The sequence below is a fragment of the Pimephales promelas genome, chromosome 13, assembly GCF_988280905.1.
Source record: "Pimephales promelas chromosome 13, fPimPro1.hap1.1, whole genome shotgun sequence".
Taxonomy (NCBI): Eukaryota; Metazoa; Chordata; class Actinopteri; order Cypriniformes; family Leuciscidae; genus Pimephales; species Pimephales promelas.
Genome location: NC_142781.1, coordinates 22,021,631 through 22,038,250, shown reverse-complemented (window position 1 = coordinate 22,038,250; position 16,620 = coordinate 22,021,631). Strand labels below are relative to the sequence as shown.

Sequence of the window (16,620 nt, the reverse complement as noted above, 5' to 3'; positions counted from 1 at the left end):
TCAGGAATAAATTACATTATAAAATTGATAGATATTTCACAAAATTAATTTTGTGTTTTAAAATTTTGACTGTATTTTGTTATCAAATAAATGCAGCCTTGGTGAGAATAATAGACTTTTTCAAAAATATTTTAAAGCATCATACCGACCTTAAACTTTTGAATGGTACAGTATGGTTTAATCCAATAAAAAAATGAATGCCCTGCTAGCCAAACAGCACCAGATAACTGGAGACATATGTGATCCTTGTTATTGGACAGCAGAAATGGCTGCTGGGTAACATGTATTGAAGATAAGGCTAAAAATAAACTGGACTAACAAGCTGGGCAAATATACAATATATATAGTTTACAATCAGGCTGTCAGCTTGGTATATATATTAACTGGAAACTTCATTAAAGACCAAGCCAAGACTTTGCTTTATTTAAGTCATATAAGATAACTATGTGTAAACATGGAAGCTATCTCATAAAATCAATGCGTCACATAAAATCAAATGGGACTTTCAATAATAATGGCAAACTGCAGCGTAAATGTGCTATGAAAAATACTGAAACAATTGGTTCTGTGCTGCTAAAGCTCAGTCATGGCTAAAAATATCTTATGGTTCAAGGAGCCCAGCGTAATAACTGTGAAATCTGGAGTGAATTAAAATACTGCACACAGGAACATCATTTGTCAGTTTACAAATAATATAGTGACAACAATATTGCTGTTTTTTTTACATAGGATGTTTTGTAGCAAATTACAGCAAAACATGACAATGGTCTATATTTTGACCATTTGGTGCTTGAATTTGTTTTAGTTTTAAAAATCATTTTTAAAAAGAAATGTTAAAAAAGAAAAGTGTCTCTTTCCAGTTATTAAAAGTTTGATTGGCCATTAATTAAACCAATATCTGTTTTCCCACCTTAGCAAGTAACCATTGAGCTACTTGCTGTCATGGTAAAGGTTGTTGCCATGGAAACAGGGCCACATTGGATCATCCATTTCTGTTTTTGTCTGTTGGAGAGTTTGAAGAAATTAGTCAATCTGGTGTTATCATGAAGGATTTTAATAACACACCCCATAATGTTTTGTTTTCCAGAGACTAAAAAAATAAATAAATAAAAAATAAGCTAGCTCAAGTTAAATCAGTCCGACAAGCTAAAGAAAACCATCCTGAGCAAAGTTAACCTAAAATGGATATGGATATGACTGCTATCCTGAAAAGCAGTTCAACAAATTGACTTGCATTTGTAATCTGTAATGAACATAAACGTTGGATAAGGTCACTTGGACCACCAGTGGATTTTGTTGAACAGCTCATGTTCAGCACAGCATGCAGCCTAGCAACGTGTCTGGATAAAAATATCCACAACAAGTGTGACCAAATATTCTCTCTTTCTTTTTTGCAATGTAGACTCACCCGATGAGTGATTGACTAAAGGGGACAGAAATGAGTCAATTACATCATCTGACTAGAGGTTAACCACCCTAGTGTTCATGTAATCTCATCATTTAATCTTCCATCAAGATGTTGACGACAACAATCACTTTACTGTTGTATTTTTTTTCCTTCTTCAGGCATGGGAAGATAGTTTAATATGACTGGGCTCATTTGATTAAGTGTTTTAATGTACACCACCACCAATGTGTGGGAAATCACCATTCAACATCACCATTCAAAAGTTGGGGATTGTTAAGATTTTTTTACTCCAGTCTTCAGTGTCGCATGATCCTTCAGAAATATTTGTAATACGCTGATTTGCTGCTCAAGAATTATTTCTTATTATCAATGTTAAAAACATTTGTACAACTTACTTACAGTAATTACTACAATTTATTTAGAAAACTGATATATTTTTACAGGAATCTTTGATGAATAGAAAGTTCAAAAATATATATTTTTTGTAACATTATAATTTAAGATTGTCTTTACTGTCACTTGTAATGTCTGTAATAACTGTCACTTGTTACTGCAATGTAATGTGTCCTTGCTGAATAAAAGTATTAATTTCTTAAAAAAAAAAAACCTTGCCGTTCTTAGTCCCCAACCTTTTGAACAGTAGTATATATATATATATATATATATATATATATATATATATAATATTGCTGCAGAGAGATACTCTAAAGTACTATAAAGCTCACCGAGTTAGTCAGACAAGAGAGGAAACCTGCTCCAGCATTGGCCTTGATATCGGTTATGGGCAGCATGAAGTTGGTGGGTTCTTCCTTCATCATGGGGTCTTTGCTTGAGGACGGGTGTATTTTGGCTATGCAAACAGGCAAATTCCCAAAGCCCTTTAAGAGAGAAGTTGAATAAGAGAGAATGTCACACTTCCTCAGGCAGACAGGGATACATGCATTAAATACTGTAGAGCAAGTTTAGGGCTTCTGGAAGAAGAATGAGTATGTGTTAAAGAACACATTGACATTTCCCAGAAGTCCAATAATATTCCAAAATAACAAGAACCCCCCATCTTTTTATGCACACAAAATACAACACACACACATATCCACAACAGTCAAACCTATCTCTTCAACAATCTGGTACACAACAGTATTCACATTATGTCATACCATATGTTTATAAACCTCTCATTAACTTTCAACAGCTGCTTCCACTAATTATAACCAACTCACATTAATTAACCAACAGTATTAGTATTTGTGTCAGTATTGCATTTGATGGAGAACTTCTCATTAATCCAGTTCGTTCTACAATGAAGCAAATATCTTAATCATTGCATGTATATATAATTAAACACAATTTTTTGCTCTGAAAAATGTGAGATCTAGGCAAGATCTTTTTTAGTTGAATTTTAACTTAAATGCAGCGTTTTTAGAACACGGTGTCATGCGAAAGAGACGCTGCAAAAGATGCAAGAGGCAAAGTGCAACGGTTATACACGTCCGCCTAGCACGTTTACATAGGGAAAAATGTAATAGTATCGCATTGGAATGGAAAAATGTGTTCAGCGTTTTCTGTGTGAACTATTGTTTAAAGGAAGCTCACCTGTTTTGTATAAAGTGCAAGCTTTTCCTTTGATTTTGGAGAGAGCTCGATATCTTTCGCACCGTACATCTTTTGTGCTACAGTCCTTAACTTATCAGCAGCTGGTATCTGGAGGAAAAAAAAAAAACATTTATTTGTGTTTAATAATGCATCAGTTTGCGTAATGGATTTTGGCTTTATTCCATCAGTGAAATCTTTCTGTACTTAAAACACACAGGCGTCTTCCTAGCCTTAATTGGTGTAATGTGTGATGCACAGTTCTTATACTGGTTATATTTAGAGCTTCAATTAAACAGATTTCCTGCATGATAAAGTAATTGGCTTGTAATGAAACAGCTCTAAATATAAAGTGTAAATTGAACTCAGAATAGGTGTGGGGAAGAGATAAGCACAAGGAAAATAAAAAAAAAGTATACTTGTATAAGGCATTTAATGGTGTCGCTAACAGATATCATTTCAGTGGTAACAATAGTGGATGTTTCCTTTTAAGATTTAAACCTTGGTTACCTTATATGTATTTTATGTTGTTTTTTTTTTAAGTCATTTTGGATAAAAGCACCTTCTAAATGCATAAATGTAAATTTATCCGAGCAGATTTTACCCACTTCTTACCTGCGAGTCGTACAGGAACCTAAACCGTCCAGATAGTTCTGCTGCTCTCTGGACAGCTTTGGCCAGAGCCAACGCACCAGTGCCCCCCTTAGACCAGTTAGTGCACTTCACTGCATCAAAGGCACCAGCCTGCCTCGCCTGGCCACACACCAGTTCCAGCTCAGCGTCAGTGTCAGAGCTGCGCCAAATACAATCAGAGCCCACATTCACACACATTCACTCAGAGTGGGAGGGCTGTGTGTGGTTCAGATTGGCTTGTGAGCATACGATTAGTGTACAATGGATAAACTGAAAAACTATCTGAATATAATTAGTGATATTAGCGATAAAATTATACATATTTATAATTTTTGATGGCTGCTTAATTTCGTACCTGAAATTGTTGACCGCTACGATAACTGGCAAACCAAAAGCTTGTGCATTTTCCACTTGTCTCCTCAAGTGACAACAGCCTCTCTCCAGCTGCATGAGGTTCTGCATTGGAAAAAACACTTCAAGTCATGTGGTATGTAAAATTTTTAATGTGCCCCTAACTGTCTTGCAGTAATATGGCTTCCACCTGACTGATGATCATCAAAATTTAGAACTGAACATTAAATGGATGTCAGTAAATTACAGGTTATAAACATATTTAAGATATTGAGAGTTATATGTCAAAAAGTGGCAGCTGAAAGATTGCTCTACCTCCTGTGAATACTCTTTTGGAAGGGGCAAACCTGCTCGAATCTAGAAGCAAGAAAGAAAAGAAGCCAATGTAAGCTATTGCCTCTGTCACAAGCACAAGATTGATCATTTAATAAAAAGCTGATGTGTTATTGGTTCAATTGAACCCATAATGGAAATCTATCTATAGATTTGTGGATCTGACTCACAGGGGGGGCACCGCCATGCATCTTCAAGGTACGAACAGTGGCCACCATCACTACCACATCAGGCTGCAGGCCAGAGTAGCGGCATTTGATGTTGAAGAATTTCTCCAACCCAATGTTAGCCCCATGACCAGCCTCAGTAACTGAAAAACAGGAAAGGAGTTTGAATATTGTGGCAGTTTTATTTGGGTTTGCCATTTATTTTCCAGAAACCTAGACCATGTGAATTATTGTACATTAACGTTGAAAGATGTCTCTTATCCTCACTAAGGCTGCATTTATAGGATGATAAATTCAGTAAAAACAGTGATACTGTGAAATATGATTACAATTTAAAATAATTGTTTTCTAATATTCTAATTTCTTTGCTGAATAGAAAATTGAACAGCGTTTAAATAGAAATCCTTTGAACATTATAAATGTCTTTTTTGATCAATTGAATTCGTCCTTATTGAAAAAAAGTATTAACTTTTTTAAAAAACCTATACAAACTTTTGAATGGTAGTGTATTTGTGCAGTATTTTTTCTAACATAGTGCACAGCATTTAAAAAGAAAAATGATAACAAAAAAAAACAAAAACGTTTTGATTCAAAAATATAAAGTGTATTTTTTCTTCACCTACAAATCCTTTGGATCCGACCATTTTTAAAGCCATTTTGTCTGCCAGAATGGAAGGACTGCCTTGGGCAATGTCAACTAATGGGCTGGTGTGAAGAAACACCGGTGTACCCTAGAGAGAAAGATGTGCTGAGACAGAATCTGACAGAGCTGAAATAAATAAGTGATTCTGTGCAGTGATTCTAAAATATTTATTCTGAAAAATGACAATGACTTTGTTATTGGGCATGCAACATTTTTCACTATTAAATCTTACCTCTACAGTTTGCATCAAGACAGGTTTGAGAGCATCTTTCAATAGCATGGCCAGTGGGCCACTGACATTCTGTGATGATAAAGTTGTGTGCATTAGATCACATGCATAATACAGAAACACAAACGCATTAACACATACTGACTAAATCCTCTGTGGTGACAGGATCTCCAGATTTGTTTGTAGCCACTACTATCTGGGCCAGCCTCTGCTGCATCTCCTCTTCACTGCTGCTGAGTGACAGTATAGCCATGATCTCGTTTTCCAAAGAGTCAGAATCCTGAACAGCACAGATACTTAAAGTAAACAAATCACCCTCCCAAAAATACACTGTATACATATATACACAAAACATAATACAATGTGAATTACATGATCACTAGGTCAAATGTAGAGACAAAATGACATTGTGATACTGATACATACTGCTGTAGTTTCTGGGTCAATGTCCAATCGGACAAAACGTCTTATCTCGCTCCCTGTGAAGGTCAAGGGGTCAGATTTCTCAATGCCCAGTTTCTACAGGTCATAAAGGACACAGTGACCATGTCATCATACTTCTGCAGTGGTTTTGAAATTAATATTTGACTCTAGACTGTGTTTTCTATGACTTACCTTCAGCCGGCAAAGCTGGGCTGGGGAGACAGATCTTTGACCCTCTTTGAGTGGAACCAATAAGTCAAACAAAGCCTGTGAGATACAAGAATATGAGATCATATCAACTACAAGCCATTCAAACACATGAGTATAACTGCACACATATCAAACATAAACCTGACCTTCTCAGAAAGCTTGGTCTCATAGTGAGCATGTGCTTTAATAGTGTCCATCACAACTCTACCAGCAGCAGAGATGAGCTCATTCTGGCCTGAAGGCTGAAGGCTGGCCTGGGATCAATGTGTTAGCATATTTCATCAAATAGAACGTGAATATCTTCCATCGAACAAGAGGAACTCAAACGTACCTCCTCCAATGGGATAATCTGAGAGTATCCACCTCCAACAGCAACCCCTGTAAACAAAAAGCAATCAACAAATCTTTTGAGCCCCTTAAGCTATAAAAGCCTGTTTTTTTTTCTGTCTCAGAGTCTAAATTAAAATGGGTAGTTGTGAGCTCCGTAAATTAAAAAAAGCCACACTGTGAGAGATTAAGTTGCATGGTAATAAATTATGAGAAATATAAATTTACAAATGTTTGTAATCAATTTGCAATTGCGAGATATTAAGGGATATTGGTGTCTTTTAATGTCATAATTATAACTTTTAGTTTTATTTTGTCAATTTTTGACTTCATAATTGACTTTATATTTCATAATTTCAACTTTGTATGACTTATTCGCATGTGTCATAATTCTAACGTTTTATCTGAATTTAATTTATGACATAAGTCAAAATTATTAGATAAGTCATAACCTAAAAAGTCGAAAATTTTGTACTGGAATTATCATTATTGTAAATTTATTTCATAATTTCAACTTTTTGTTATTATTCACTTTATTCACATCTTCTTTTTTTATCTCATAATTACAATTTACCAAAGCATGATTTTTTTTTTATGTTGCGGAAATGAGCTTCTCATTAGTTATCTTGGAAACTTGGAAAAAAAACAACAAATGTTTGTCCCTCACCCCTAGCACCAAAACAGGATCCTAGGGATGGCTCTTGCACACAAGCAAAAGCATTGATATTCAGGGCCCCGAATGCCTGAGCCAGTCCGAGAGCCGTGGTGCGCTTTCCCTCGCCCAATGGAGTAGAAGTAATTCTGGTCACAATAACACAAAAAAATTCATTTCGTTAGTTCACCCAAAAATGAAAATCATGTCATTAATGACTCACCCTGTCGCCTGTAAGACCTCCGTTCACAGAAATCTCTCGGACTAAATCTAAAATATCTTAAACTGTGTTCCGAAGATGAATGGAGGTCTGACGGGCTTGGAATGACATGAGGGTGAGTCATTAATGACATAATCTTCATTTTTGGGTGAACTAACCCTTTAAGCTGGATGTGAATGCATTGTGTGACCCAGGCTTAATGGAGTGTTGCAAGATCTCTGTTGGTGCTTGTGGAAAGTTACTACCCTATGAGATTATGCTAATGTACATAATAATATTTCAAGATGCATCTTACCCAGTGACAACCACATATTTCCCATCAGGCTGTTTCTTCATGCGTTTCAGAACATCCAGTCGTATCTTAGCCCTACTTCTGCTAAATGGCTCCACTTCTTCAGAAAACAGGCCCACCTCTCTTGCAAGCTGACCGACTGGTTTGCTTTGGCATGAATGTGATATTGCAGCATCGCTAGGAAAAGCAATTGGCATCACATGGGTCAGCAAGTCATGATGCACTTCACAGAATATGCTTAAATTAAATCATCTTTATAATAGCAAGCCAGCCCCGACAGTACCTCGGCTGAGGCTCTTGGAGTTTCTGCCTTGTGAACACTATGTTCCACTTCCCTGGAGTGTATGTGTTTAGAAACCGCTTTGCACTTTCAACTGTATTCTGATCCAAATCCAAATGAGAATAACAAACATTTGTAAAAGCAAATAATATCAGTTATTGGCCGATATTGTTTTTTTTTTTTTTTTTAATCATTATTTCCATTAGTCAATATTTAACCTGGCAAGCTCACTTCCCTATATTTTTAAATGTATATGACATTTTGTCATCAAATGCCTACTTAAACCTCTGCTTTAATCTTTAGCAAATCTCAAAATGTACATCCATTTTCATACTTTACACTACCATTCAAAAGTTTGGGGTAATTAATTAAGAGTTAAGAGTTAATGTTGTTGGTAGAAGCCTCTCAAGCAGTCATTACTCCAGTCTTCAGTGTCACATGACCCTCATAAATACTTCTAAAATGCTGATCATACCTTCATCAGCATAGCTACAGTCATGGGTCCTACTCCACCAGGCACTGGGGTGATGTATCCAGCTCGCTCTTTAGCTGAGGAGTAGTGTACATCCCCCACCACTCGTTTCCCACTGGCTTTACTGTGGTCTGTGTGTGAGTTAAATGTAAACACGTGAGCTAAACCGTAGCTATTTAATATTCCGTAACTGCTTTAGACAAGTAGATACAGTCAAGCAGAGAGACCTGGTATATGATTGATACCACAGTCTATGACCACCGCCCCCTCCTTCACCCACTCTCCTTTCACCATCTCAGCTCTGCCAGCACCCACAACCAAGATGTCTGCTCTTCCCACCTAAAAAAAAGAACAAGACACTGAAAGTTACTGCATCATGCACTCCAGCACTCCATTCATTACACCAAACTGCACTACAAGTAAAGGTCTGTACTCAACAACAATAAAGCAAACGATAAATACATCTCAATATGTCATGACCTCTTCTTTGTTGTAGAATCTAGATGAAGAAAGTTTCAGGTTACGCATGTAACCATGGTTCCCTGAGAAGGGGATGAAGACACTGCATCCTCTAGAGCAGTGTTTCCCAACCCTGTTCCTGGCAGCACACCAACACTGTGCGTATTCTGTAGCCGTTTCTCAATATGCGTACTTGTCTGTACTTGTGTTCTTGTGGACTTGTGAAACGTCATCAGTCGCTGCCGAAGTACTGTTCCAATTCAAAGTTCGCATCTAGCCAAGTCCACTTCAAATACCCGGATGTGTTCTTGATCCGCCCCTTTTACCGAGGATGCATCGAGAGGTGACTTGTGTGGACTTGAGATAGCCAGGTAACCCAGAATGCACCTCGCACCAACCAGCAAGTGTCAATAGGAGCGGAGAAAATCCGCGAAATATCAAAATACTACTGTTATTGAGTCATGAAATGTAATTTTAAGAGTGTTTCAGGCGAGAATGTGGTTGTTTAAATCTCAAATCTGTAGTTTATTTATAAAGATAGCGCCTTTCTGAAAAATGCATCTGACGTTTTCGGAGTTCTGACATCCAAGCCTTCAGCGGACACTCAGCGAGATCAACCCGGACTGGAACAGCTTATCCTCGGCTAGTGCTTCTGACGTTTGCCGTCGGCTCTGATCTCTCTAGTCTAGTGGATAAACCTTGACGTATAATTCGCCTTGTGTATAAGTCTATCTTTGGTCTCATTAAACTATAGTTTGTTCCATGGCGCAAAAAAAAAAAAAAAAAAGTTCCATGGCTATTTAACTTCAACAACTTTTTTTTATATTATCTTCACTATATGAACAATAAAATAAAATGACATAACCCTGTCTCTGTTTGATAAATGTCATTAAAAATCAATGTTTCATATTTTTAAAATGAAAACAAAAATATGTTCATTTTGTTATAAATATATGCAGTGAAGAGACTCGCGTTGCCTGAACCACATGGCCATTAGGCTAATGTTGTTTTTTGTTAATGAAGAGTCAGAGGGGTGTTTTATAACATATTTCGTTTTATTGTTGACGAAAAGATGCAGAGTTGTAGCAAATTTCGTTTTATTGTTGCCTAAAAGATAGAGTAGAGCGTGCTGAGTGACACGATCAAGTACGCTCTGTTCCATTTGCAGAAGAACCGGACTTGCGTCCTCGCATCCTCGGGAGTTCGTTCTCCGGAGTCGAACTTGGCAAGTCTGAACTACCAAGGACGCAAGTCCGAAGTCTGCGTACTTGGTATTGAGAAACGGCTTTTGTCTCCCTAATCAAACACACCTGATTCAACTCATCAGCTCATTAACCCATCTGATTATGAGCTGATGAGTTGAATCAGGTGTGTTTGATAAGGGAGACAAAGAATACACACAGTGTTGGTGTGCCGCCAGGAACAGGGTTGGGAAACACTGCTCTAGAGGACACTGGGGAATGCCTCTGGCTTGACTGGTAACTTAATCACGCGTTTAAATGGGACAATGTCATTGGCCGGCAACAGTCTGTGATGTCACAACTGGTATAACCGTGAGTAGAGGGCCCCTGTAATAGACATCATTTTCTTTGTCTTGAGGAAACATAGACAGGCTGGCCCGTCGCATGGCAGAGAGACGCAGTGTCTCATTCCCCTTCTCAGGGAACCATGGTTACATGCTTAACCTGAGAAGTTCCCTTTCGAATGGGAGATCGTCCTCTAGAGGACACTTTGGGGAAACAATGTCCACTCCGCCATGCTGAGGATATGACTGCCTAATTGACAAGCACAAGTAAGGACTCAACAGATTCCCTCACTCAGGTTCTCAGAACTGTCTATGACACAATTCCATATGGCCACCACCCAAGCTCCAAGCCCTAAAATGAGAAGAGCTCAAGGTCTGGTAATGTCAGCCTGCATGCCAAACATCAGGCTCAATCATACACCTGGCAAAATGCGGCGCAAGTGTTTTTTTGCTAGTTTCAACCCAACGCCGTTATCATTTTCACGTCCTGCGCCACATTGTTTAAATAGCAAATGCATTAGCACCCATTTGTGCGCCCATGGGCGTGCTGGTCTAAAAACGAGGTGTGTTCGGATACATTGTTGGCAACTGAAAAAGACTGTGCCATTGACCAACTGAAACCTGGTCTAAAGTAAAAAAAAAAAACGTTGTTACGAGTTAGTAATATGCACCTATAGGCGGGTCCAAGCTTTAACCTTATCACGAGCTGATCCGTTTCCAAGCGTTCAGTTTTTCCGCTTGCAAAATTCGCCATGCAAATAGCAAATCCGCCATGGCGTGAGCACAACTGGCTTTTAAAGGCAATGGGAGATGAGACTCTGGCCTCGGCTGCAGCAGGTCCCAAACTGCGGGGTGTAGACGCCTGCGGGGTGTATTCCCTCAAAAAAGGGTACAGATGTGAACGGAGCTTCTTCATAGAAAAGCCCTTGCAATCAGTGCATTCTGCACCCTTGAGAACAGAACAAGCATGATCCTCTCCAAAACAAATGACACACAAGTCATGTGTATCTGGTGTCAGATACAGGTAACATTGATATGGTGGCACACACTTCCTGAAATGCTTGTCAGATCATGCATCCATTGTCGCCAAATGACGCTTTTAAAACAAAAGTGTAGTGACGTCTCGGGCTGTCGTCGGCCAATGACATTGTTGTGTTTAAACACTTGCTTCAGACACCAGTCACTCTGGAGTTTGTTCCACAAAGTGTCCTCTAGAGCAGTGTTTCCCAACCCTGTTCCTGGCGGCACACCAACACTGTGTGTATTTTTTGTCTCCCTTATCAAACACACCTGATTCAACTCATCAGCTCATAATCAGATGGGTTAATGAGCTGATGAGTTAAAATAAGGGGTGTTTGATTAGGGAGACAAAGAATACGCGCAGTGTTGGTGTGCCGCCAGGAACAGGGTTGGGAAACACTGCTCTAGAGGACTCAGTGTCCCCATTCGAAAAGGAATTGCTCATATTCAAAACTATAATGGGAAAAGGGATATAAAAGATAATGAGAGAAGCAGATGAAACCCACATGTTCAGCAATGTCGAGGGTCTTTGAATGGCAGGTGGTCACTGTGGCGTGGTTCCACAGGAGCAGATCGTGCATTGGAGCTCCAACGATCTTACTGCGGCCGATCACGACAGCATTCTTTCCCATCACACTCACACCTGCACACATGAATCACACTTGCAGAGAGGCAGCATTTTAGGAAAATTCTAAAATCTTGTATCTTATTTGTTCTGCTTTGCTTGAGTCAAATGATAAAGCAGAAACACATGTATGGTTTGTGGGGAAGGCAGAATTCATTGCAATATGTTCAGCTTTAAAAAAAGACAAGATGGTCGACAAGGTTATAGAAAATAAATATGGGTGCAAATAAAAGTGTACACTTCCGTTCAAACGTGTGAGGTCAGTTAGGTTTTTTTTTTTTTTTACAGCAATTAAGTGACAGTAAAGACATTGATTTCAATTTCAAATAAATGCTGTTCATTTTCAACTTTCTATTTATCAAAAAATCCTGAAAAAATTGATCAAGTTTCCACAAAAATATGAAGCTGCGCAACTGTTTTTACCAAGAAAGGAATAAATTACATTTCAAAATATATATATAAAAAAAAAGAAAACGGCTATTTTAATTTGTAATAACATTTCAGGACATGTTTTTAATTTGTAATAACATTTCACGGCATGTTTTTACTGTATATTTCATAAAGTAAATTCATCCTTGTTGAGGATTAGTCTCTTCTTTTAAAAACATTAAAAAAATTTAACCAACCCTAATCTTTTGAACGTTGGTGTATATTTTATTAAAGATGGCAAAACACCAATAAAAAGAACTGTATAATTAAACTATTTTACTAAATATTTTTGTTGCATTTTTAAGGCAATCAATAGAGATGCTGTCCATGTAGACAGTGGATAATAAGGAAGCTCACAAGGTTTTGTATCAGAGCTCCTTTCTGACTCATCTTTATGTGATGCAAAAAAAAGATTGTTCTAGATCCTTCGTTCCTTTCCTTAGGGTGACAGCTCATTTCATCACCCAGTCATCAGATGGCATTGCTCTCTGTGTGTGTATATATAGATCTCACACCTATCCAATGACACTTCACACTGATTGTGCCGTAGTATGAAGGCCCCCCAATCATGCTATGATTCTGACTGAAAAAGCAAGAGGTCTTGGGTATATTACCACAAGATTCCCACCCACCGGTCTGACTGATTAGCTCCATGCAGCCATTAGGTGTGCAAGGGATGAAACAGTTGCCCAGTTCTCCACGAGACAGCTTCCCCGCATTTATACTGGTCAAGCTGGGGAGGAAGATAAATCAAATAATATACAGTTTAATGTTCAGTGGAGGGTTTGTTTTTTAAATATACCATGCATTAAGGACATTTTCCTGAAAATTGATATTATGCAGGTATGAATATTTTCTGCGCAATGTGTGATTTGAGCAACAACAAAAAAAGAAGCTACTTTTATGATACCATTGATTTGAACTATATTTTTGAAACATAATCTTGACAGTTATGAAGATTTCTGTCTTACTATATCACCTTCTCTCTCTCACCAAGGTATTAAAATTATTACCAGCACTTTTCAGCCCAAAAAGCTCAATATAGCTCAGTTCTCCTGTCAGTAATCACAGTAAACATTGTGAAAAACGCATTTGAAATCACAGTAACGCCACTGATCTATGCTTGAGGCTGATGAAACTATCATGAGGATGTGTAAAGATCCTGCAGCTGGATATTGCTTATTTGTGCAGATTTTAGACTCAGCTGCCCCTCAAACTTTACTCAGAGATAACGTATCTGAAATCAGTCAAAAAAAAAAAAAAAAACGGCCAATATTCACAGACATCTACAAAGAGGAGGACATTCGCTCTCTGACTTTGGGTTGAAAAATACAGATAAGAGTGTTTAGCAAAGTGTTTACACCTGGAAACTAGAACTAGCAGTGGCTTAATGGATCAATTCTGCAGTCTATCGGACCCCACCTGTCTATTCCAGTTAGTTTATTTAATAATAAAATCCACTATTACCCCATACTCAGGCTGTGCTCCTCAAACAAACATTTCAAGCATGTCAGTTTGACAGCTTTCTTGAAGAAGAAGAAAAAAAAAGACTTCACCTACCCATCAACATCTTTCTCTGGCGCCACAGCATTGGTCACTTTCTCTGTGTTTATTGGGCAAATGGAGTCAAGAGGTAGTTGTACGATGAGACCATGAACCGCAGGGTTCTCATTCACTGCAACTATGCTTTGTAGGACCTTAAGAAAATTAGTGGAATTAGCCTTTAAAATACTTGCACAAAACAAAGTTTCATTTGCTGTGGGCCACATTTTATTAATTGTTTTATTATGCTGTTGATATATGACCAGAACAAGATGAGATTTCCCACAGCTCTAATTTTCATTATAATGAATTGTGAGCAATGGCGCATGTATATATGAAAGGAGAAAGGATAGAAAATGAGATGAGGTGAATCACACATTTGTTATTGTTTGAGGCCTGTTTCTCTTACTTCATCTTCTGTGGCTGTTTCGGGAAGCCTAATGTGGTTTGCATTGATTCCAATCTATGTAAGGGAGAAAGATAGTGAGTGTCAGCGAGAGGTTTATGTTAAAAATGATTTCTGTTTATTAAATCAGCTCACTGAACCTCAGCTGCTGCCTTGAGCTTCATGCTGATGTAGAGGTTTGAGTCATCTCTGTCCCCAACCTAGAACAAATCATAGGCAACATGAGAGCGGAGAGGATAATAATATATATTATCCTATAACACAATACTGGTCATTATTTTGCAAAACAATGCTATTATTATCTGAATATTTTTGAGATTAAAAAAAATAATAATTCAGATTATATGTAATATTCTATACTAGTTCATTATACATAAAATGAAAAAAAAAATCAAATATATTAAAGTACAACTATTTTGCATGTTATTTTTCATTCATTACATTGAATATTTGTGAAATTACTTTATATGAATATTTAAACAAAAAATATGTATTATATTACATCTTGATACTGAAATTTAAATGCATTTTATTTATTTATTGTTTTAAATATAGTTATTTGTATGAAATGGTCAAATGCATTTATCAAAACAGACCGTAAATATTAAAAAGAGCAACAAAACGACAAGCAGTGAGGTTACAGTATAATGAATCAAGACATGAGTCACACACCGTATCAATGTTATCTTATCCCAAAGACCTTAAACTAACACACCTTTATTTCACATTGCACACTTTTGCATTTATCAACGCATGAGCATGAAGCCATAGAGAGATTATCTATTTTAACAAAACACCCACAACCGTGAGAGAGAAGAAAATGGCACATTACCAAATGACCATCTGGAGTAGAGTGAGAGAAAAAGAAGAAAGATGAGTCAGAATATCAAGAGAGATGAAATTATAAAGCTAGCTAACACCACAAGGTGTATTTTATGGACCAAAATAATGAGCAAGAGGTCCAGAATGACCTGCAGCACAACCAGGCCGGGCCTGAAGCCGGGGAACTGAGTCTTCATCTCTGCTACCTCCTTCTTCAATCGCTCCTTCACCTGTCTGGACATACAGAGAAGAATGCCTATTGTTTTATATTTTTAAAATGTCATTTATTTCTGTGAAGGAGCATCATTACTATATGATCTGTCAGAAATCATTATACGCTGATTTGATGCTCAAGAAACATTTCTTATTATTATCAATGTTGTGATGCTTAATAATGTTGTAGAAACTACAAAATGCCTACATTTTTTTCCAGGATTCTTTGGTGAGTATAAATTTCAAAAGAACAAATTTTTCTGAAATATAATTTTTATGTAATAATGTTTTATCCCATTTCAACAAATTGTATATATCTATAAATAACAATAAATGACTTGCTATTAATACCTGCATGTAGTAATTCAATTATTATATTATGAGTGTCTGGCCAGGCTTGTTATCTATGCATAACAATAAATAAATGTATGAATTATGAATATTGTAATAATTCAATTATTATATTTTGAGCATATGGCCTGGCTTAAAATAGAATATATGTGTAAATCTAAACAACAATAAATAAATACATTAATTATTATATTACTTAATATTGATGTGTAATAATTAAATTATTATATTATAAGCATATAATGCAATTCAATTTCATATAATAGGCCTATGTAACTTTTCTATATCTGAAAATGATTCAAGACCTACCTGAAGGGCCTCTTAAACACACTCAAACTTACTGTGAGGTCTTGTTGCCGGACACAATGGTTGCCATGGTGCATTGGCTGTCCCGGTACCTAAAAGCTCCTCGCCGGAGCACAGAGGCAGTGAGGGCAAACATATCCAGCTGCTACTGAGCAAAACACTGAGACAATGTTAGTAGGGAAACACTATAGAGAGAAAACAAGCTGCTTCGGTATTCTACAGATATCAACACCTGTCCTGTGTGAAAACGGAGCCTGCACACCCACTTCTGCGCGCTTCTCCTCTGCTGTCACGGGAAACTGTGGTGCGCAGCTCTCAAACCAGAGTGTTATCACTGGGTCCAGCTGCGGCATTCCACACGATTCCAGTATGAGTGGGGAAGTAAGCTGATAAAGGAGTCCTGTCAAGGCTGCAAAGCTTAGACAAGCTCAAACAAACAAACAATCACATGGTGTGCGGAAAAAGCTTGCACAGGGCCAAAGAGCCGAGGTTAAAATACAACTGCTGGGCTGTAAAGGAAGTGGGATGTTTCAGAGCAAAGAGCCAGGCAGCCAATCAGGGATCCCTTGAGCTCGGAGAGGAGCATTCTTGGGATCCTGAGCTATGCTCCCTCCTTCTTCCTTGCCTGCGAAAGAACTACAGCATGTGATCTCCAAATCAGAGTCCCCCCTTCTCGCGTCTCTTCAAAACAG

General features: G+C 37.6%; 1 protein-coding gene across 4 annotated transcripts; it reads right to left on the bottom strand.

The window, feature by feature from the left end:
• Positions 1–708: 708 nt before the first annotated feature.
• Positions 709–16,385, bottom strand: mthfd1a (methylenetetrahydrofolate dehydrogenase (NADP+ dependent) 1a, methenyltetrahydrofolate cyclohydrolase, formyltetrahydrofolate synthetase). 4 transcript variants are annotated; one of them, XM_089118631.1, is made up of 27 exons: positions 16,161–16,301; positions 15,964–16,073; positions 15,208–15,292; positions 14,377–14,436; positions 14,240–14,293; positions 13,849–13,985; positions 12,921–13,021; positions 11,741–11,877; positions 8,458–8,569; positions 8,234–8,361; positions 7,762–7,859; positions 7,482–7,655; positions 6,982–7,115; positions 6,319–6,365; positions 6,134–6,241; positions 5,970–6,044; positions 5,781–5,873; positions 5,500–5,634; positions 5,358–5,426; positions 5,102–5,213; positions 4,486–4,625; positions 4,298–4,339; positions 3,987–4,087; positions 3,614–3,791; positions 3,002–3,109; positions 2,134–2,286; positions 709–1,002 (listed from the first exon to the last, which is right to left on the bottom strand). In XM_089118631.1, the coding sequence occupies exons 2-27, from the start codon at positions 16,062–16,064 to the stop codon at positions 931–933; spliced, it is 2,754 nt and encodes a 917-aa protein (XP_088974757.1). In that variant the 5' UTR covers positions 16,065–16,073; positions 16,161–16,301; the 3' UTR covers positions 709–930. The 4 variants fall into 4 exon arrangements, with proteins under 4 accessions (XP_088974757.1, XP_088974759.1, XP_088974758.1 ...); XM_089118633.1 differs by having other exon boundaries at positions 15,964–16,076; positions 16,161–16,287; XM_089118632.1 differs by having other exon boundaries at positions 15,964–16,088; positions 16,161–16,266.
• Positions 16,386–16,620: the final 235 nt, after the last annotated feature.

Excerpts from the sequence above, each read along its gene's own strand:
- mthfd1a (XM_039693181.2), bottom strand. The coding sequence starts at position 16,064 with ATGTTTGCCCTCACTGCCTCTGTGCTCCGGCGAGGAGCTTTTAGGTAC. Across the intron at positions 11,878-12,920 it reads GGAGCTAATCAGTCAGACCG|GTGTGAGTGTGATGGGAAAG; the intron begins GTGGGTGGGAAT and ends TCATGTGTGCAG. Across the intron at positions 1,003-2,133 it reads TCTCTTGTCTGACTAACTCG|ACAAAAACAGAAATGGATGA; the intron begins GTGAGCTTTATA and ends ACTCTCCAACAG.